At 42.3% G+C, this 22,781-nt stretch overlaps 1 protein-coding gene across 1 annotated transcript in view; it reads right to left on the bottom strand.

The window, feature by feature from the left end:
- LOC115131772 (histone-lysine N-methyltransferase ASH1L-like) overlaps positions 1-19,287 on the bottom strand; it is a 48,384-nt gene extending 29,097 nt beyond the window's left edge. The window contains 12 exon segments of the mRNA XM_029663748.2: positions 3,395-3,601; positions 3,839-3,947; positions 4,082-4,127; positions 4,391-4,464; positions 4,588-4,682; positions 4,851-5,024; positions 5,204-5,873; positions 7,608-12,132; positions 12,915-13,428; positions 13,430-13,667; positions 18,064-18,157; positions 18,697-19,287. Of these exon segments, the coding sequence (XP_029519608.2) occupies positions 3,395-3,601; positions 3,839-3,947; positions 4,082-4,127; positions 4,391-4,464; positions 4,588-4,682; positions 4,851-5,024; positions 5,204-5,873; positions 7,608-12,132; positions 12,915-13,428; positions 13,430-13,473 (6,458 nt within the window). The 5' untranslated portion in view covers positions 13,474-13,667; positions 18,064-18,157; positions 18,697-19,287.
- Between the last annotated feature and the right edge of the window lie 3,494 nt (positions 19,288-22,781).

Here is a 22,781-nt window from a genome sequence, read left to right as displayed (position 1 = left end):
TTAGTCACATGTCTGTGGAACTTGTTCAGTTTATGTCTCAGTTGTTGAATCATACGTTCATACAAATACATTCATACAAATATTTAATGTTAAATTTACTGAAAATAAACAGTTGACAGTGAGAGGATGTTTCTGTTTTTGCTGAGTGTACATATATATTATATATATATATATATATACACACTATTGTGTGTGGGGTAGAAAGATGAGGTAGTCATTTTTTAAAATCTTGTTAAACACTTATTTCACATGGGGTCCATGCAATTTATGTAAGTTATTACTACTACTGTTTACTCTTGAACATATTCCTGCTTCCCATAACAAAGGGGTTAAATAATTATACACTCAAGACATTTCAGCTTCTCATTTTTAGTTAATCAGGCTTAACATTATGGGTATTGCATGTAGGCCAGTGACACAAAAAATATCTACTTAACCCATTTTAAATTCAGGCAAAAACACAAGAAAATATGGAAGAAGTCAAGGGGTGTGAATTGTTTAGAAGGCACATATACAAAGCCCCTCGGAAAGTATTCAGGCCCCTTGACTTTTTCCACATTTTGTTATGTTACAGCCTTATTCACAAAAACAATTGATTTTTTATTTTTAAATATCCCCCTCAATCTTACACAATACCCCATAATGACAAAGCAAACAGGTTTTTAGAAATTCTTGCTAATTTATAAACGATTCTAAACTGAAATATCACATTTACGTAAGTATTCCAGACCATTTACTGAGTACTTTGTTGAAACACCTTCGGCAGCGATTACTGCATTGAAACTCCTTGAAACACCTGAAAATAGAAGTGCAGCGACACTCCCCACCCAAGCCGACAGCGCTTGAGTGCAACTGCAGAGAAGAATGTGAAAAACTACCCAAATACAGGTATGACAAGCGTGTAGCGTCATACCCAAGAAGACTCGAGGCTGTAATCTCCGTCAAAGGTGCTTCAACAAAGTACTAAGTAAACAGTCTGAATAATTATGTAAATGTGATAGTTTATTTGATCAAATTTTCTAAAATAAAAAAAACTGTTCTTGCCTTGTCATTATGGGGTATTGTGTGTAGCTTGATTAGGGGGGGGGGACTATTTCATACATGTTTGAATAAGTCTAATGTAACAAAATTAATACTTCCCGAACGCACTGTATATATGAGCCAAAGTCCACCAAAAAAAAGATGAATTAAAATGATTGTACCATTATATGATATATAGCCTACCGCATATTACACATGGCAGAAAAACAAATAAATACCTATTTAAGATATTTGGTACAGAATGGTCTAGCCTAAATTAAACAAATTCAGATTTAGCCTACAAATTAGTGCATTTTATTTTGACTACCTTAGTAATTTCATAATTAATAGACGGACACATTACCTTTAGCTACAGAATATCTCACCACCGTGAGTTTCCATCTCCTCCCCTCTCTCCTTCATTCCTTTCTTCAGCGCTCAGAGAGGGGGGCTGTCAACAGTTTAATGAAATGTTTCATTGTTAAAACATGTTACTATCGATGTTGCCAAACAGATTTCACTTGGTTTCCCAAATTAAGCACTGGGTAGCTGCAGGAACAGGGTTGGAGAGCCCATGGCATACAGAGTTTGGGCGGAATATCACCTGTCACGCAGCAAAATTACCGGAGTAGACTACCAGACAGACATGAGTTAAAAACATACTGGCGGGAAAGTGGCCTCCATTCACTATCCCGGAAGTCTTTTTGTCTTGCCCATTTGATAAATGGGCCATTACTAATATGTAACATTTATTTCGATTTGGAAAGTCAAAATTAAATTGAGAATAGTATGGATGGGTGAAAATATGATCACTTGATGAGAGAACAGCATTGTGCAGCTTGAGGCAAGGAACTGAGTAAGCTTCTTTTTTTGTTTTTATACTTTCTCAAATCATCAATAGCCTGTAGTCGCATCATGAAGCCCATACATCGTTTGATTTCTAAGGCATACCTAAATACACAACTTGAAGCAACCACATATTTAGCCATGGTGCATGTTCAGATTGGTCAGTGAGGGGTGGGGTCAAGCCTCGACACACCTACAACTTGTTTATTTATCCAAACCCAGCCCTTACCCGCCACCTACTACACTCATAGTACCGGTTGTGAACATAGCTACACCCAGCGCTAAGATTTACCATTGCATTACATTTGTTAATAAAAATATAGCACAAAGTGAATATGTGACTTGTGGAAGTTAGGATTTGCCCCTTAATGCATACACACACTACATGGCCAAAAGTATGTGAACATCTCATTTGAAAATCATGGGCATTAATATGGAGTTCATCCCCCCTTTGCTGCTACAAGTCTCCACTCTTCTAGGAAAGCTTTCCACAAGATGTTGGAACATCGCTGTGGGGACTTGCTTCCAATCAGCCACAAAAGCATTAGTGAGGGCGGGAACTGATGTTGGGCGATTAGGCATGGCTCGAAGTCAGCATCCAATTAATCCCAAAGGCGTTCGATGGGGTTGAGGTCAGGGCTCAAATTCTTCCACACCGATCTTGACGAACCATTTCCAGACGGACCTCGCTTTGTGCACGGGGGCATTGTCATGCTGAAACAGGAAAGGGCCTTCCCCAAACTGTTGCCAAAGTTGGAAGCACAGGATCATCTAGAATGTCATTGTATGCTGTAGCATTAAGATATCCCTTCACTGGAACTAAAGGGTCTAGCCCAAAACATGAAAAACAGCCCCAGACAATTATTCATCCTCCGCCAAACTTTACAGTTGTCACTATGCGTAATTATTGAACTCATCACTCCAGAGAATGCTTTTCCACTGCTCCAGAGTCCAATGGCGGTGAGCTTTACACTACTCCAGCCGATGCTTGGCATTGCGCATGGTGATCTTAGGCTTGTGTGCGGCTGCTCGGCCATGAAAACCCATTTCATAAAGCTCCCAATGAACAGTTCTTGGACTGACGTTTCTTCCAGAGGCAGTTTGGAACTTGGTATTGAGTGTTACAACCAAGGACGATTAATAAGCGCTCCGCTACTCGGCGGCCCCGTTCTATGAGCTTTTGTGGCCTACCATGTTGTGGCTGAGCCATTGCTGCTCCTAGACGTTTCCACTTCACAATAACAGCACTTAAAGGTGACTAAGGCAGCTCTAGCAGGGCAGAAATTGTACGCACTGACTTGTTGGAAAGTTGGCATCCTATAACAGGGTCACGTGGAAAGTCACTGAGCTCCTCAGTAAGGCCATTCTACTGCCAATGTTTGTCTATGGAGATTGCATGTCTGTGTGCTCGATTTTATACACGTCAGCAATGGGTGTGGCTGAAATTGAGGAATCCACTAATTTGAAAGGATGTCCACATACTTTTGTATATATAGTGTATCAATACATGCATTCAAATCTATCTCACCTGAACTCGTGCTCGCTGACGACCTCCCCCAGGTACTCGATGATGAACTGGCCTGAGCGGAGGGGCTCCTTGGTGCGAATGCCCCAACCCTTGCCCTCGGCACGGAAGCGCTCCAGGCACTGCACCCACTCATGCCTCTGGATGTGCTGGTTGTCACACTGCTCCCCGCAGGGACAGGTGCCGGGAGAGCACTCGGCAAAGCTCATCCTGAGGGAGTGGAAGAAAATACGTATTACTGCTAAGTGCGAGACACCAAGATTCTTTAAATAATTCTGAATTCAATTCACATCTTGAGATGCTATTCCAAGGCAGGTGTCTGAATATTGATGTAAATTGAAAACCCACGCAGGTTTGAACGAGTTTTCCTTGTAGATAAGCATGGCACTTCAGGGAGCATATGCCAGTGTGTGGGCCTATTTTAATCTCCAATGCCAGTGTTTATACCTGTTGAGGCATTCGTCAAGGCAGCCTCTGTCTACGGCTTCCCCGGAAGGCCTGCAGTTACAGGTGGTGGCTTCATAACCCGAGACAGGCTTCACATCCACATAGACGTCTACAGCGGAAACAGGTTACACAAGGTCAGACACACAATAGCTTGACCAGATTATGGCTGCCTTAATGCTCAGCATGAAATAGTGTTTGGTTACGTTTTTATTGACTGGACCGTAGAAAAGAGTGTGAACTCACTTGATCTAATCTTTTTATAAAGGGGGACGTCAGGCTTCTCGTAGAGCTAAAACGACCAAGAAATTTAGGTTATTACATCATAAGTAGCCTTGTCCGAGCCAGAACTGCCCTTAGTGCAGGAGCCTATCGCCTGTTTTTGTAGAGTGAGGAAAGCTTGATGTTCAAGTACACCTGCTGGACAGGACGCTAGTCTGTCGCAGGCCTTACGTCATAAAAGAGACAAACCCTTACATAGATTGAACAAATTCCCATTATAGTTTATCGACTCTGAAGGAACAACACTTAGCAGCAGTGAACATAAATGATCACCTGGTCATGTTTCCACAGCCACAAGATGTCATAAGGCAACTGGAAATCAATGCGCTTCTGTCTTAGGTACTTTCCTGAAAGAGGGTGGGGGGGAGACAGAAAATAACAGAATACGTGAGGGGAACGAGGGAGTTGATTTTAAGACACAGTAACATGTCATGACAAAATGTGTGCGTTTGCGTGCAAAGGACACTCACCGACATGGATGGGGGCAGGAAAAAGCCCGTACTCGTGTTCCCCAGGTGTGTACTCCAGTTTCTCTTTCTTCAGTTGCAGGATCTGACTGCGAGGACTGAAAGAGAAACAGGGACAACAAAAAAATAAGAGGAAAGAGAAACAGGGACAACAAAAAAATAAGAGCGAGTGAGATGTCCATATATGCCCTAAATATTACTGGTTTGAACTTTGGTAAGCAAACGGGTTATCCAGATTTTATGTCTGGCACAATTATGGGACCCACTCCGCAGTCTTGTACACATCAGAGTAGAGCCCAGCTTTTTGGTACTTCTTCTTTGGAGGCCTGGCTGCCCTCTTCTCCCGTAGGCTGGTTATAGGCATGGGTGGAGCTTGTTCCATGGAGACGGTGCCCGGAGGTTCCGGGGAGGAGGGGCCATCTGGTTTCCCCTCCAGAGCACTGAAATAGAATCAAGACTCACTTTAAAGTAATGACTGGCTTGATAGACTCTCCTATATATACACACAACTGCTAAGATCTAAGATTAGCACTGCCTATGAAAGTAAGCAGCATCATGATCACAGTGCTCACTGTTGAGGCTACAATCACGTGTTGGTCTGCGGTGGTGGTGGTTTTACCTGCGAAAGCGCTGCAGCTCCTCTTGGGTGAGCCAGCCTCTTCCTCCCCCGGCTCTGGACCTCATCCCCAGGCCTCCCAGATTCACCTCCCTGTCCAGCGCTCTTTCCTCCACCTTCTCGCCCTCCGCTACCTCCTCACCCTCCCCTTCCTCCCCCTCTTCCTCCCCATCTCTCTCCCAGGGTTTCCTCTTCTGGCCTTTCCTGCGCTGGCCCTGGACCACCGACTCGATCGCGTCTGTCACCGTGTCCTCTTTACACGCTCCTCCCCCTGACCCTCCTCCTCGGTCCCGGTGCCTGGGCTGGGTCACTTCAGCCGGAGGGGGCGGCGATGGGGGCGGGGAGGGCAGGGGATGCTTCCTGGGGCGCCCGGGGCCCCTCTTCTTGACCACGTTGTTGCCTGTCCTCGCCTGTCTCTGGAGCTTCTTGGCACGGAGGATCTTGTTGACGTGGTGCAGGCTGTGTTTGGAGGGCTGGGCCCGGTGGGAGTGGTGCTGCGGGGAGGCATCATTGTCCAGGCAGCAGCCCTGGGAGGGTGAGTCGTGGCCGCAGTGGGAGAGGCAGGCGGAGGAGGAAGAAAGGGAGTGGAACAGAGGGTGGTGGTTGTGGTGCTGCATGAGGTGGTCCTCAGGGGCAGAGTGGTCACCTCGGGTCTGGACACCTGATGTATTGCCTGCACATAAACAGACAAGGACAGAGAAGATAGAGGGGGGGGATTAGATGATAAACATAGGAATAAGCTGCAGCGTGACACTTGTGAACTTGTATTTATTCCAAGTCCTAGCTTACTTCCACTGTTAGGCCGACAACTAGCCTCCGTCTTTCAATGCTGCCTAATAATGATCAAGGCTTAATCTTTAATTGAAAGGAAATTAATCAACTTGACATCCACTGCCAAATCCCTCACCAAAATGCAGTTTATTACAGATAGACATATACTCGGCCCACCTCACCAAACTGAAACGCAACGAACAATGACGCTTTCTCAGCTTATTGCATTTAGTCCACTCACATTACTTATAGTAGCACTGTTCACTAAAAGGGGACTGTCAGTTTGCCCAATCAGCACCTGGGCACTCCACCGGCTCCCCCTCCCCTCTGCTGCTTCTCCCCACGTTTCTCTCCTCTGGTTCACACTCCTGTGCGAGGTTCTTCCACACTCCACCTCCCTGCCGACTAGGCTACCTCCTTGGTGGTGGTGCAGTCTGACCGCTGGACGACCCTGTGTCCTGAGCTCTAATCCTGGATTACCCTGGCTGGGTTCAAACTACACCATGCTGCCTGCTTACCTCACCAGGAGCCTTCCACCCAAGCGTGCCTGGCCTCCTCACACATGCACAGTAACACAGGCACACACGCCCATCTCGCGGTCAAAGGCAGCTTGATGAAGCAGAATCATTACCCAAAGCACTCAGACTTACCTGACCAGCTATATTAGCTGTGTACACAGAGATCTAAAACAGACAGAAGCAGCCTTTCAGTTTGACAGCTTTGATGGGGAAGGAAGCCTACCAAATATAGCCTGTAACAAAACATCCAGCTCAACTATCACGACAAGACTTTTCTTACTATTCTTACGGACAAAACATCTCGCTGTACATCCTACAAGGCTACAATGACAACCACACACAAAGCAGGGCCGTTTATGTAATTATGGGGGTTTTGCTGCCAAGCCCTTAATCACAGGTTAGGGCTATCTAATGTCAGGGCCGGTGGACGGTAGATGCACGTACAAGGGATGGCATTGTGTCCCTCCAAGGGATTTCTAAAGGGTATATTGAGTCATTGAACGCTGTGATTCAGCAGAGATAATGGACATGTCCCAAATTGCACCCTATTCTATAGCACAATACTTTTAACCAAGGCTCTGGTCAGAAGTAGTGCACTATAAAGGGAAAAGGGTGAAATTTGGGACACACAGTGTTCAGTGCTCACTATGCCATATGGTGGTTTGCAAAGGGGTCACTGCACGGACACATAACCCTGGAATCAATACTGCCACTAATGGCTATGCATACCAGGCCAATTTCACTACTTTACTGCCAAGAAATTAAGCTAAGTGACATCATTCAATCAAAACAGAAACCGCTGAATTCTTGAAGCACCAGCAGCGGAACTATTTTTGGAAGTGAACTTGGTGCACAATTCAATAACCTTCACAATGTCAGATTCAATTTGGGTCAAATTCCGAAGTAGTACAAAGATACATTTTGGTGCAGAAATCAGAGTCGGAGCTATAAATAGCACGGGGATTTTGAACGCTCTCAAAAAAGTAATTTCTATCAAAGCAAATAGCCTAAAAACAGCTGAGGATTCCCTCACATTGATGTACACACTAGATTTCAGCAAGACAGTGGTACTGTAGGCTAACATCCCTCTAACAGAACGCCCTGTTACAGTGACTCACCCAACTCTCTCCTCTCCGCTGACGTGGAGTGGTCCTTTTTCAGCATCAGCTCCATCCGGGAGAAGTTCGCACTCTCCGCTGCCACTCCCTTCCTGCCTCCGACTCCCCTCAGCGATGTGCTGGTCAGGGCGGTGGCGAACAGGTTGGTGTGGTGCGGGGGGTCCTGGGAGTTGGGGTCCATCTCATCTGTGGGCGTGAGGGGCTCCTCGTCTTCCTCCTCACTGTCTGAGCAGCCCGCCGGGTCTTCTCCCTGCCCTTCTGTGAACGGACCCTGGTCGGCCCCCGCAGGGATCCGGGAGAGCTTAGCGTAGTCTGCCTCAGAGCTTCCCATCCTGAACCAGGACTCTACGGGGTGGTGGCCCCGGGGCCCAGCACTGCCCTGGGTCAGGCGAGAGGGCCCAAGGCAAGACAGGGATGTCTCCTTGCGCTTGTACCTCTCGGCTGAGGAAGAGGAGGACGAGGAAGGGGAGTTGGCCGTGGCCTGGTTGTTGGCACTGGTGGTAGTAGGGGTGGAGTCTCTTCCGAAGTGGCAGCGCTGCAGAGATTCGGCCATTCCAGCGCCGCTGGCTCCGCGTTCTCTTCCCGATCCCGGGCTCTCGGTCATTCCCACTCCACCTCGGCTCCCTCCTCCTCCCTCTTCCCCGTCCTCCTCGGCACAGCGCTCTCTGTGTTTGTGCCTGTGTTTGTGTTTGTGATGCCAGCCGAACGACAGCTCTGAGGACATAGTAGGGTAGAGTACGGGAGACCGGCCCGCACCCAGGAACTCCTGCCTCAGCAGCTTGTGTTTCTTTTTGTGAAATTTGGAGGGGTTGAGCAGCAGGTGTGACGGGTGGTGGTGGTGCACGTAGGAAGGGGGAGGCGGCGGGTGGAAGGAGGGGGAATGATGGGAGTGGTGGGATGGGGCAGAAAGCGGGTTCTGGTGATGGGGGTACAGGGCGCTGGCTGGGGGGTATCCTCTGTAGTAGCCCAGGCCAAGGGGACCAGAGGAGTAGGGAACACTGTAGGATGGGTGGTAGAACCCGCCGCTAGATAGCGGGAACCCCAGCCCGTGAACAAAAGGTACGTCTGACAAGGACTCCCGCAGCTTTGGAGGGCGCCCGCGTTTCTTCTTCAGGTCTGGCTTGCGGACGTAGTGCAGAGAGTCACAGGGGTATGAGGGGTGGGGGGAGTAGTAGCCGCTGAAGTTGATCCTGAAGATTGTGGGGAGCAGGTCTCTGTGCAGGTAGTGATGCGGAGGGGGGCCACCAGCACCTCCCATGGTCCCAGCGGCCCTGCCACCCGACCCTGGTACTCTGCTCGCTCCTTCAGCTCCCAGGGGCATCCCCAGCCCACTGCCCAGTCTGTGAGCCGGGGTGCGGTGCGCTATCCGGATCTCACTCAGCCTCAACACAATCTCATCCAGCTCGGCCAGGAAGTCAGGGTCCTGGCGCCGGGAGCGCAGCTGCAGGTACTTCTTCTTGCGTTTGCGCTTCTGCCTCTTTAGCTTGTCGTAGCCTGGGCAGCCGTGGCTCCGGCGCTTGCATTTGTGCTTGTGTTTCTCTTTGTGGCCCACTAGTGTGGAGGGAGGGACTGCCGGGTGGGGCCTGCGGGGGTCGGGTGAGGATCTCACCCCCAGCGGTGACGGAGAGGATGAGGGGTGCTCCAGCAGCACTGAGGACGAGTGTCTTAGTCCACCATGAGGGTTCAGCCCAACTCCTACCCCCACAGCTGAGCCCATCACCCCTGGCATTAGCAGCCCATTGGCCATCCCAGGTGGCATCCCCACACCGCAGGCCTTCTCTCCCCGGTCAGAAGTGCTGTTGTTGTCTGTTCCTATGCCGCTGTCGCTGGGTACAGTCTCCTCGCTATGAGACTCACTGACGGGCGAGGGGGTGGCTTCCTTCAGTTCACTCAGAGGTGCAGGGGATGTTGGGTGGAGAGGCCTGGGAGGGGATATCTTACGGTAGTGGTAGTGCTGCCTGTAATGGTGGTGGTGGTGATGGTAGCCACGGCACGACTTCTTCTGGGAGGCCACGGCAGCCGAGGAGCCCAGAGTGCGAGGGGAGGGGGCTGAGAACGTCGGGGGAGGGAAGGGGAACGAGTGGTGGACGTGGTGGGAGTGGAAGTGTGGGTGTGTCAGGAAGTGCACTGCCCCTGGCTCCACAAAGCAGGCATCACTGATGGGGCTCTGGCCTCCACTGGACTGGGAGAGTGAGGGGGAGGGGAAAACCTCAGCAGTGGGGAGATGGTGCTGCTGCGACTGGGTCTGGTGGTGGTGGAGGGGCGATGTGGTGTTTGGGGACAGGAAAGGCCCCTCCGGGGGTGGTGTTGAAGCTGCCAATGAGGGGCTTGTTGATGCTTTAGGTTTGCGCCCTCTCCTTTTCCCCATGTATACGGTCCCCTTTTTGCTTACGTTGATCTGGGGTCCCAGTTTGCCACCGAAAGAAGCAGCCAAGGAGGATAGAGACTGGGTTGCAGCTGCTACCTGGCCCACCACCCCACTGGCAGTTCCTCTGGGGGGCTCCTGCTCTGGTCCAGACCCTGGTCCCAATAGGATCTGGCTGAGGAACTGTTTGCGTTTCACACTCTTCATCTTATTGATCTTGCCTATGATGGTTTTCATGATGAGCTGCCCGTTGCCCTTGGTCCGGAACTGTTTCCCATCTCCCCCTTCCGGTGCCAGAGTGGGGGGCTGACCCTCCTGCGGCAAGGTGGGAGGCAGGCGTTTGGGACGCCCCCGCTTCCTCGGCATAGGTTTGGGAGGATTTAGGTCCACCTCCGGGTGGAGAACAGGGGGGTCCTGCTCCTCTTTCGACTTGTGTAAAGAAAATACCTTGGATGGGACCAGTTTGTGAGGGGGACGTCCCCGAGTGGGGGCGTCCAGCCTGGGCATTTTAGACTTGGGCCGCCCCCTTTTCCTGGCTGGCTGTGGAAAGAGTTGAGACACGGCGGAAGGCTTGACCTTATTAGGGTTAGGAGGCCGTCCTACAGGCCTGCGTATAGGTGGGGGAGTATCAAGGCCTGAGGATAAAGGCACAATGGCTTCGCGAAGGTCAACTGGGCTGCCCTGGCCCGCCCTCTGTGACCGGTTCACTATTCTGGTCCAGCGGGGCTTTCTGCCTCGCCGCTTCTTCAGGGGTTTGTTGTCCTGCCCTGGAGGCGAGCCAGGTGACTCTTCTCCAGGGGACTCGTCTCTGAGAGGAGGGGGTGAACGGTCACCGGCAGGCTCTGGCGGCGAGGCAGTCCATCTCACAGTCTCCAGAGGACTGAAGATGCAGCGGGTGCGACCGTCCCTTTCCCTGTTGGGACTGCGTTTACTGGGGTTGGGACTGCGTTTACTGGGGTTGGGACTGCGTTTACTGGGGTTGGGACTGCGTTTACTGGGACTCAAGCTCTTGCTTCTCTCCCCTCTGAGTGACTGATTAGCCCCCTTAGTCTTGGACTCCTGCTTGCTGGATGCTGAAGGAGGGGGGCATTTGGATAAGTCTCTGGGGTCGTGCCGGTCACGCTCACTGCTGTCCCTCTCACTGCTGTCTCTCTCACTGCTGTCCCTCTCACTGCTGTCCCTCTCACTGCTGTCCCTCTCACTGCTGTCCCTCTCACTGCTGTCCCTCTCACTGCTGTCCCTCTCCTCTGCCTGGGAGGGACTTTCTTGGTCTCTGGAGTGGTGTCCTTGAGAGGCTTGGGACCCCTGGCGACATGACAGGCTCCCTGTCCTCTTCTCTGATGAGGAGCAAGATGACAAACAAGAGGGTGAGGAGGAGGAAGAGGAGGAGGCGGAGTGGGGTGGTGGGCAGTGAGTGAGACGGGACTGTGGCGGCTTCACACCTTTACTGTTGCTGTTGTTGTCCTTTGAAGTTGTTGCCAGGCGGCTGTTGCCGGAGGCGTAGGTTAGCACAGGGCTGCTGCTGCGACTGCTGTTGCTACTGCTGCCAGACTTGCTGGCTCCATCTGCCTCCTCTTTCCCAGGTGGGGTGGGTGACTTCTCCGAAACACAGTCTTTATTGTTCCTGGAGCCATAGGGGCGGCCAGGAGGGCGAGAGACAGGAGGGGGTGGAGCTAGGTGGACCGCTCTAGAATAGGTTGCCCTGTTGACCATAGCGCGGTCTCGCTGCTTTTGGGTGGGGGCCATAAAGTTAGAAGTGGTGTGGGTGGTGGGAGAGGAAGTCGTTTTGGGGGGTTTCACCTTGGTGGCCTTTGAGGGAGGGCAGGTGGCGATGAGTTGCGCTAGTTTCTCAGTGACAGTAGGAGCCCCCCAACTAGGAATGCCCCGGTCCTTCTCTTCCAGACCCGCACTGCTGTAAATGTACCCAGGGGGGTTGGTAACGCCTTCCACGCTGGGTTCCTGTGATGGGGGCGCAGGAGGGAAGGGGGAGGAGGTCGGAGACTTGGTTTGGGGCATGGGAATCTTCTTCCCAGAGGCGTGGTGCGTTTTGCCATCTGCAGAAGGGCGGTGAAGATTCAGGGGTCTCTCCGTCGAGATGGCGGATTTCCCGTCCGACTTCGCCTCCGACTTGTCTGACTTGCAGGCCAGCTTTGGAGTACCCTGTAAAGAGGATACAAATAATAAAATATAAAAACCATTGATTGCAGAATGATAAGGCCTACCAGAAAGGTAGCTCCTAGAAAGGTATGGTCGTGTTCCACAAAGTAATCTATTTTCTAGAATAACTATTTTGACATTTGTAATCTTCTGATACGTATCCACACCCAGGCAATGCTTTCTGGTAATTACCTAGAGTAAAAAACCTAATAGAAGAAAATGAAGCTCTGAAAGAATCATTTGACAACCACATAAAGCAGGCGTAAAGCACAACCCTGTCAATAAGTCTACCTAGACGGTCTACATGGAATCCAATCAGGTTTTGTTTAGTCCTATGTAACTTGCAGTTCATTGATGGGATTTTCTGTCCAATACTGCTTCCCAGTTCTGCCTCGAGAAAAAGATCCTCTAGACTCAATAACACTTATTAGGGTCAGACTGGGACAGAGGAGAGAGAGGAAGGAGTTGAGAAGCAGGGAATGATTGGAAGGGGAGACAAGCCAGAGTGGGACACAAAGAGAATACAGACAAAGAAACAGATTGTTCAAAATATGAAGCAAAAATCAGCTTTACAAGTATAACTTCTGAATTCAAACCGGCGAAACAATGCTAGAAGAGAAATGAGTGAACTGGCTGACAGTATTGCTTTGCCTCTTTTTGGCACAGTCCAAAGCCAGACAGGTCTTGTGGAATTCCTAACAGCCTCTTTAGTTAGGATACCTTGTTTGACAGGGATATGGTTTCTCGATCAAAGTCCTATCCTAAAATATGCTTGCCTTGCTTACCCGTTTAGCTGGAGTACTCCCATTAACTCGACTGGGTGAAGTGGTGGAAGGTGAAGAAACAGGTGGAGGAGGAGTGGGGGCAGCAACAGCAGAGGGAGACGAAGACGGTGGGGTGGGTTGTTTAATGCCAGAACTCTGCTCTCTCTCCCTGCCATGTGTTGGGCTCTGGGTCTGGTTGACCCCGTCGCCTGCTCCGACTCCTACGCGGCTCCCGCGGCCCCCTCCGCGCCCGCTGGGTCTCACAGTGGCCCTGAAAGCCGGCCGACACACGTAGTTCTCCAGGATCTTGGGCGGCTTCTTCATGCGTTTGGCCTGCAGGCCAATCTTGAGTTTGACGTTGCCCTCATGGAGGCTAGTCTCTTTGACAGAGAACTGGGGTGACTGCTGCTGGTCACCGGAGCCCCCTCCTCCACCTGCAGCAGAAGAGGAGTCTTTCTGCGACGCCTCTTTCTCCTCCTCGTCTTTCTTCCCACCCCCTCCTGCCTTCTCTCGCTCCCCATGGGGAGCAGTGATGGAGAGGGGGTGGAGTAGCAGGCCCCCCCTGAGTCCTCTGATCCATCAGAGATTTAGGGGGTGAGGGGTGACTAGGGAGGGATGTTTCGGACGGCAGGTACAGTTTTCTAGGAAAAGGCAGCGGTCCAGGAAGAGACGGGATAGGGGTGAAGGGGGATATTGGGGAAGCTAAAAAGCAATCCTTGCTCGGTGTCTTTTCTCCCTTCCTGGCTGCCCAGCCCTCTTTCTCCGTCCTTCAAGCTGTGGAGAGAATTACAGGTAGAGATGTGAGGGGGTAGAACAAGGTGGGGAATAGCAAAGAGAAAATACAAAAGTTTGATATTAGTCAGTCAACTGAGCAAAAACACTGACTTTACTTATCACTGCGAGGCATCCTTTAACATAGTAAATGAGCGAGGAGAAGAGAGAGGTGAAATATTTGTAACATCTATTTGCTTAGCAGCTTTCCTTCTTCCCTCTGCGACTTTTTATGATGTATTTGTCCTTACAGCTTCCCTCAATCTGTGACCTATTTACACAGCTGGGTGTGTATTTGACAAGAGGTGTCAAAGGACTCAATAACATCCATCCACCTCGAGAACTTCAACTCCCAATAACCCTCCAGGTCCAAGGTACAGGGTCTATAATGTCACTATCAAGTGTCTTGAGTAAGATAACTGGTTTAGGGTCAGTTCTGCCTTTTAGATCACAACTAATAGGAATACGTCGACAGTGGGAACCTGATCCTAGACCAGCACTCTGAGCTCTGACCCTCAGATATGGTTACAGAGCATTACGGCTACTGTAGTGCATCATGCTACAGACCCCACCACCACTACCCAGGTGATTTGTGATAAGCTGCTAAATGAACCAACCCCCCATGGATCTCTCATTAGTTTTTGTGAAAATGTCTCTCAGATTGCTCCGAGCTTAGTGCTGCAGCAAGGTTCCTAATTGTGTTCTCGAAAGACGGACGTGTTCGTACGAAAGAAATGGTCCGCTCCGGCTCCCTACGGCCACTGAATGATTTAATGCGGGCTCGCCCAAAGCAGGTGCTTTCTCCTGGTGAAGTCATTTGGAGGCGATTCAGAACTGTGACCTCAGCACATTGGGCCCTCTGGGGGACAGAGGATCCAGCCGCTGTTCCCAGCCACTCCGGAGCAGCCAATGAGAGAGAGCAGCATGCTGACGGTTTCTCTGTGCCTGCCCTACTGTGGCAGAAAGCACTAACAGATTAATTTAGTGGAGCCAGAGCATGCCTAAGGAAAGTCTTTACAAGTCATCCGATAAAGCAGTCAGAGTTCTAAAATCAACATTGTTCGGAAGCCTGAGAGAATACTTGTTCTGGATTGTTTTCCTTGTAGCTTCTAGGGCTTGGGGGAGCAAGCTTTTTCTGCAGAATCACAACTGTGGGCCAGAACTTGGGAGTCTTGCCTGTGCTTCCCCACGCCCACTTCTCCATGTTTACTTCAATTACTCACTCCACTTCGCCTCTAACTTCCACCATGCCGCGCCCCCCGTTACACATACCACACTCAAATCACACCTCCCTCCTTTCTGCCCCACGCTTCTTTCTACTTTCCCTCTCCCTTTCACTCACTTGGAAAGCTCCAGGAACAGAGGACAAACTAGTCACTGGTTTCCTACTAATCGAAAACACATTTCTTTCCCCCCCACTCTTCTCTCTCTCTCCTTTCCCCATGTCCTTGCTTCACTCTGTGACAATCATTCCCCTAGTTCTTCAAAACTCACTGCTTAAAGTGTTAGTGTGTGTGCAAATTCATTGTGTAGCTTCCGCTGATCTGAGTGCTGGTATGCCAAAAGTAATTGGCTGTAGTAGCAAGGGATGTAAATGGATACTGACACAAGACTAGAGTTAAGCATGACATTGAGTCAAAACATCTCTCCCAGTCTAAAAAGGTGTTCTGCGTGAACAGAACGGCACTATGCCAATTACCTAGTTCAATATTTCCAAACAATCTGACCAAAGATTGTACTATTTTTTTCTTCCTGCATATCAGGGATACATCTCAATATATCAAAAAAGCTGATGGAGAGCAGCTCTAAAGCGTCCTCGTCCGCCCCGACACTCATGGTCATTCTCAAGTCAGTGGGACAGTTATTCTCAGGACAGGGAAATAATGTGTTAGCCTCCTACTCTAGCGATACAATTAACATTCAGAGAGAATACTCCTGAGGTTACAGAAGGAAACATCACCTTATTTCTATTAGGTTACATTTCAATGTAGAGCCAATGTCATATGTACATAAAGAGGTTTGGTAAAGTCACGTGGGGGAATATTCCGACTCAAAAAAAGGAAAAGTCGGAGATCAAATAATCGTTAAACTTTTGCACATGTTGTCCCTCACTTCTGATTTCCCAATAGAGCAGTATTTAAAGCAGCCTCAATAGCATGCTCAGGATAGGAGGACCGATCTTAAAACGTTTTCATTATGAAACCATCACAGGCCGCTGACTCAATTATTGCAAATCTTTTCAAACTGTTATTAGTATCAGTTATAACTGACTCGGGGGCTCCCGAGTGGCGCAGCAGTCTAAGGCACTGCATCTCAGTGATAGAGGCGCCACTACAGACACTCTGGTTCAATTCCAAGCTGTATCACAACAGGCCGTGATTGGGAGTCCAATTGGGCGGCGCACAATAGGTCCAGCATCGTCCGGGTTTGGCCGGTGTAGGCCGTCATTGGAAAAAACAGATTTTTTTTCTGTACTGACTTGTCTAGTTTAATAAAAGGTTCAAATAAAAAACGATATATATTAATCGTTAAGAGACCAAAGCCTCAACCACAACCACAGGTGATTCGATCTTTACCCATGTGTTGTAGCTAGACTGCTTACTTCCTAAACTCACAACAAACGCAACAACTACTGATTGACGTGACAAAACTAAATAAGCTACAGTTTCTGATTTATCTCAAGAACCATGATAAATCAGGTCCCAAACAGCTGTATTGCCCTAACTTAAAGGGCAACTGTACCACTTATCAACCTCATTTCTTTATCGACAGCACAATACCAGTGTAAACATATGTGAATGGCACATTTCTATTTTTTTGTAGCAAAAAAATAAAGTAAAAAAAGTTCTAGCCAAAAAGTTTAAACATTTTAAAATCAGTGCAAACAGATTTGCAGTCACATAGGAAGCAAGAAAATACCGTCCGTTGGGCTACCAACTAGTCGCAGGTTTTGAAAATCTCTACTTTTAATCCAAGCCTGTGATGTAAGAGAAGCATTTATTTTTTTACCTTGTCTTCAACCACAGAAAATAGATTCCCACTGTTTTCACATACACTATATATACACACAAAAGTATGTTGACACCCCATCAAATGAGTGGATTAGGCTATTTTAGCCACAACCGTTGCGGACAGGTGTATAAAATTGAGCACAGCCATGCAATTTTCATAGTCAAACATTCGCAGTAGAATGGCCTTAGTCTTACTGAAAAGATCAGTGACTTTCAACGTGGCACTATCATAGGATGCTTCCTTTCCAACAAGTCAGTCAGTTGGTCAAATATCTGCTCTGCTAGCGCTGTCACGGTCAACTGTAAGTGCTTTTATTGTGAAGTGGAAATGTCAAGGAGCAACAACAGCTCAGCCACGAAGTGGTAGAACACACAAGCACGTAGTGCGTAAAAACCATTTGTCCTCGGTTTCAACATCAGCACAATAACTAAACTTCAGGAGCATCATGAAATGGGTTTTCATGGCCGAGCAGCTGCACACAAGCCTAAAATCATCATACGCAATGCCAAGTGTCAGCTAGAGTAGTGTAAAGCTTACCGCTATTGAGACTCTGGAGCAGTGGAAACGTGTTCTCTGGAGTGATGAATCACGCTTTACCATCTGGCAGTCCGATGGACCAATCTGGGTTTGGCAGATGCCAGGAGAAAGCTACCTGCCCGAATAAATAGTGCCAAATGTCAAGTTTGGTCGAGGGCTAGGCCGCTTAGTTCCAGTGAAGGTATATCTTAACGCTACAGCATACAATGACATTCTAGATGATTTTGTGCTTCCAACTGTGGCAACAGTTTGGGGGAAAGCCTCTTCCTTTTTCAGCATGACAATGCCCCCATGCACAAAGCAAGGTCCATACAGAAATGGTTTGTCAAGATCGGAATGGAAGAACTTGAGCCCTGACCTCAACCCCACCTTTTGGATGAATTGGAACACCGACTGCGAGCCAGGCCTAATCGCCCAAAATAGGTGCATAAAAATCAGTGCCAAACATCACTAAACCTTTTGTGGCTGAATAAAATCAAGACCCAGGAGCAATGTCCCAACATCTAGATGAAAGCCTTCCCAGAAGAGTAAAGGCTGTTATAGCAACAAAGGGGGGACCAACTCCATATTAATGCCCATGATTTTCAAATGAGATGTTCGACGAACAGGTGTCCATGTACTTTTGGTCATGTAGTGTATGTAGAAACTGGTTTGGCGCTAGAGAATAACATCGCTTTACAATATCAAATCACCTCATGCAAGAACGTTTAATCGCCATGCATTGTAATGATGGGTGCAGGGCATTGTGAGCACAAGAGATATCCATCAAAATACATATTTCATAATAAAAGATTGACAATATCAACAGCTACAATAGTACGTATATCTTTCAGATTATGCATCCACTCACCTCCGTAGGAGTCCAAAAAATGTGTTCACATTATGTGGATCGAAATCCCCCCTTCGTGCGTATCAACATGGTCGCCACAGTATATGCCCCACTGCTGATTTGCCAAAACCGCAAAGATTAGAGAAATTTCAAAATTATACATCCATTCCGATTTTGGGAGATCAATTACGAATTCTGACATGTCCCAAAAATGTACCCATTTAGAACTCATTTGCATCAACTGACTATTTGACTTGATAATAGTACTGCTGTAATAAGCAAAGTGGTCAGCTATTGCTAAACTGCTCATTCATATTCTAGTTAACGTTATTGTTTAGCAGTGACCCCAAACCGACGTCCTAACACCGTAATATTGCTTACGAGAGAAATATAACGAAAAACAGAAAGTTAGACATGACGCCAAAAGGAAGTAAATTATTACATTGTTGCCAATTCTAGAATGACAATTTTTGGAACGAGGCAACAAAATATCGCCGGTGCAGTAGCGACTATTTACAATGTATTAATTCATAGGAGGACAGTGTTGATTTTGTAACAAGCTATATGGGTCGTCCAATAACAACCTATGTTACATTGTATCAATGGTGCTCGCTAGCAAGCCATCATCTGGGCTACCTTGCTGGGATAACTTACATTTCCAGCAACGTGGCCGTACTTGTGGGAAATGTATCCGTCTGACAGCTTTAAATAATTTGATATTATGCAAATAAACGCAGACTGTTCACAAATAAACTAATAAAAACTAAACCAAATAACCTGTCATTTTCGCGTAGCGACTCGTGCTAGCTTTGTAGCTAAAGCTAAACTATGACGGCTAACGATGCAATATTATTTAGCAGGCAAGCTAGCGAGTCAGCTAGTACAGCCATGCCTTCCGTCGAAGGCGTAGAGACAAATGCAATAGCAACATTTAAGGAAGCAGATATTTAAATAAAATAGATGCAGCCTTATTCAAAAAAGACGAACTGTCAACAAAATGGCGGCTGCGTTGAATCAACAGAGCTCCGAAATGGATCTCTCTCTATTTCTTGTCCCTCGCCCTGTTTTTTTCCCTCCTCACAGCAATTGGTATCCTTGATATCTCCAAACACGAATGGACTCTTCTCCAACACAACGTTAGCTGAGCAGAGACGTGTCGTAATGGGCCTCGGTCATTAATCGGGCCTCCATGTCTGCTAAGCCCGTATCGTCTCTGTCAATTCAACACGGGCATTCTCAGTCACACGAGGGAATGACATTCATTACACATTATTACATATATTATTATTACTTACATATTCTTATTTACATATTATTTATTTTTTTACATATTATTTACCATTACTATTGCACGATCCATTATTTATTTCATTGATACACATTAACCTACGCATGTTTATCTTACATATATTTATGCATTTTTACTACTATGACATTTATTATTATATTTTTACTTTACTATACTTATTATTTACTTATTACTTATTTACTTATATTTCATTTACTATTTATTAATATTATTTTTATTTACTATTTATATTACTTTATTACTATTTTACTATTACTTATATTATTTACTTATTTACATTACTTTTAATATTATTATTTACTTACTATTTTACATTATTTACTTATTATTTACATTATTTTATTTATTTATCATTATTTATTTATTACTATTATTTATTTACTATTATTTACTATATTTACTACATTTACATATTATTACTACTATTTATTTATTACTACATTATTTACTATTTTTATATTATTACTACTATTTATTATTTACATTACTTTTTATTTTATTTTAATATTATTTACTAATTATTATTTACATATATTTACATTACTATTTACTATTATTTACTATTATCTATTATTTATTTATTATTTATTTACTTATATTATTATTTATTACTTACTATATTTTTACTATTACTACATTATTATTATTTATTATTTACTTATTACATATTTATTATTTATTACATATTATTACTTACATTATTACATATTATTATTATTTATTATTATTTATTACTTATTTATTTATTTATTATTTACTATTATTTATTTACTTACATTTACATTACATATTTATTTATACTTTATTATTACTATTTATTTATTATTTACTTTATTTTTACATTATTATTTATTTACATTTACTTATTATTTATTACATTTATTACTACTTATTATTTTCATTATTTATTATTTACTTTACTATTATATTATTTTACTACTTATTTATTTATTTTATTTTATTTATTATTTATTTATTATTTATTATTTCTTATTTATATTACTGTTTATTACTTTATATTTATTATTTATATTTTATTTTCTATTACTTATTTATTTTTATTTATTTTTATTTATTATTATTATTGCGTTATTTTATTTTATTTATTTCTTATTATATTATTTCTATTTTATTTATTATCATTATTATTTTATTTATACATATTTATTATTTTATTTATTATTTTATATATTACATTTATTATTATTATTATTTATATATTTATTATTATTTATTATTTATTATTATTTATTTACTTATTTATTATGACATTATATTACATTTATTTATTATTTACATATTTTTATTGCTTATTTATTATTTATTTTTTCTTATTATTACATTTTTATATTTATTTTTTATTTATTATGCTATTACTCGATATTTATTGACATTTATTATTTATATTTATATTTATATTATTTATTTTTATTATTATTTTTACTATTATTTATATTTTTATATTTATTATTTATTATTTATTTACTTATTTTTATTAAACACATTAATGACATACTTTATTATATGCATATTTATATTTATTATTATTACTTATTATTTATTATGTTACTTATTTATTACATAGTTATTTATTGACTATTACTTTATTTATTATTATTTATTTATTTATTTTTTTATTATATTATTATTTATATTTATTTATTATTTACACATTATTTAAAACATACATACTTATTTATTACATCTTTATTATTAGATTATATTTATTATACTTATTTATTATTATATTTATTATTTATTAAAATGATATATTCTTATTTATTATTTATCATGCTATTACTTATATTTATGACATATTTACATATATTTATTGGCATTATTATTTATTATGACATATTTTTTATTATTTATTTTATTTATTATATATTTTTTACTTATTATTGCTATATATATTTTATTACATATTTATATTTATTGAAATTTTTATTTTTATTATTACTTATATTATTATTTATTTATATTTATTATTATTATTTATATTTATTATTTTATTTATAACATTACATATTTATTTTATTGCTATTATTATACAATTTTTTTATATTTATTTACATTATTATATTTATTTAAATATTATTACTTGACGATATTTATTATAGATTTAGATATTTATTACTTATTATTTGATTTATTTATTATTAAGATTACATTTTTGAGACTATTATTTATATTTATTTATTTATTTATTATTTAGGACTTTATTATTAGAATTATTTACATAGAGGAGGGATTTTTTACATTTAGAAGTTATTTATTTTATTTTATATTACATTATTTATGACATTATTTACATTTTATTATTTTTTATATTTATTGCTATTACTTATACATATTTATTATTTATTATTTATTTATTATTTTTATTTACCCTAAACATATATTATTTATGCATAACAGTTATATTTATTAATAAACATTTATTACACACATATTTATTTATTATTTTATTTATACGCATTTATATTTATTATTATTATATTTATTATATTTATTTATTATTTATTTTATTTATTATTGAGAAAAAATAAATTTTATATTATTATTTTTACTTACTTTTTTTATTTATATTTATAAGATTACATTATTATATTTATTATTATTTATTACTTTATTTATTATACATTTATCTGGATCTTAGGAAGGAATTTATATTATCAATTTTTATTATTTATTATTTTTATTTATTTATTATTTATTTTTATTATTATTAATTGTTTATATTTATATTTATTATTTTTTTACTTTTAAATATTATTTATTTATTATTTATATTTATTATTATTTTTTATTTATTTATTTATTTATTTTTATTTAAATTTATTTATTTATTTATTGCCTATTTTTATATTTATATTATTTATATTATTTATTTATTTATTATTTATTTATTTAATAGATTATTATTTTATTTATTATTTACTTATTTATTTATTAATTTTATTATTATAAATTATTATTTATTATTTATTTATTTTATTTATTATTTATTTATATTATTTTTATTTATTAAAGTTATTATTTATATTTTTATTTATACTTTCTAAATTTATTACATTACATATTAATTACTATTTATTTATATTTATTATTATTTTTATAGAATATTTATTTATTTGATTTACATTTTTTTATTTTATTATTTATTTTATAATTTTTATTGATTTATTTACTTTTTACATTTATATTTATTATTTATTATATTATTTATTTATTTATTTTATATTATTACAAGAATATTATTTACATATTATAAGATGAGGGGATTACATATTTATTATTTATTATTTGCATTAAATATTTTTATTTATTATTTATTTTTATTATTTATTTACATTTACATATTATTATTTATTTATTATTTATATTATTATTAAACATTTATTTATCTATTATTTATTATTTATTTATT

The sequence above is a fragment of the Oncorhynchus nerka genome, linkage group LG7 (assembly GCF_034236695.1).
Source record: "Oncorhynchus nerka isolate Pitt River linkage group LG7, Oner_Uvic_2.0, whole genome shotgun sequence".
Lineage (NCBI taxonomy): Eukaryota > Metazoa > Chordata > Actinopteri > Salmoniformes > Salmonidae > Oncorhynchus > Oncorhynchus nerka.
This window is presented reverse-complemented; position numbering and strand designations above follow the sequence as displayed.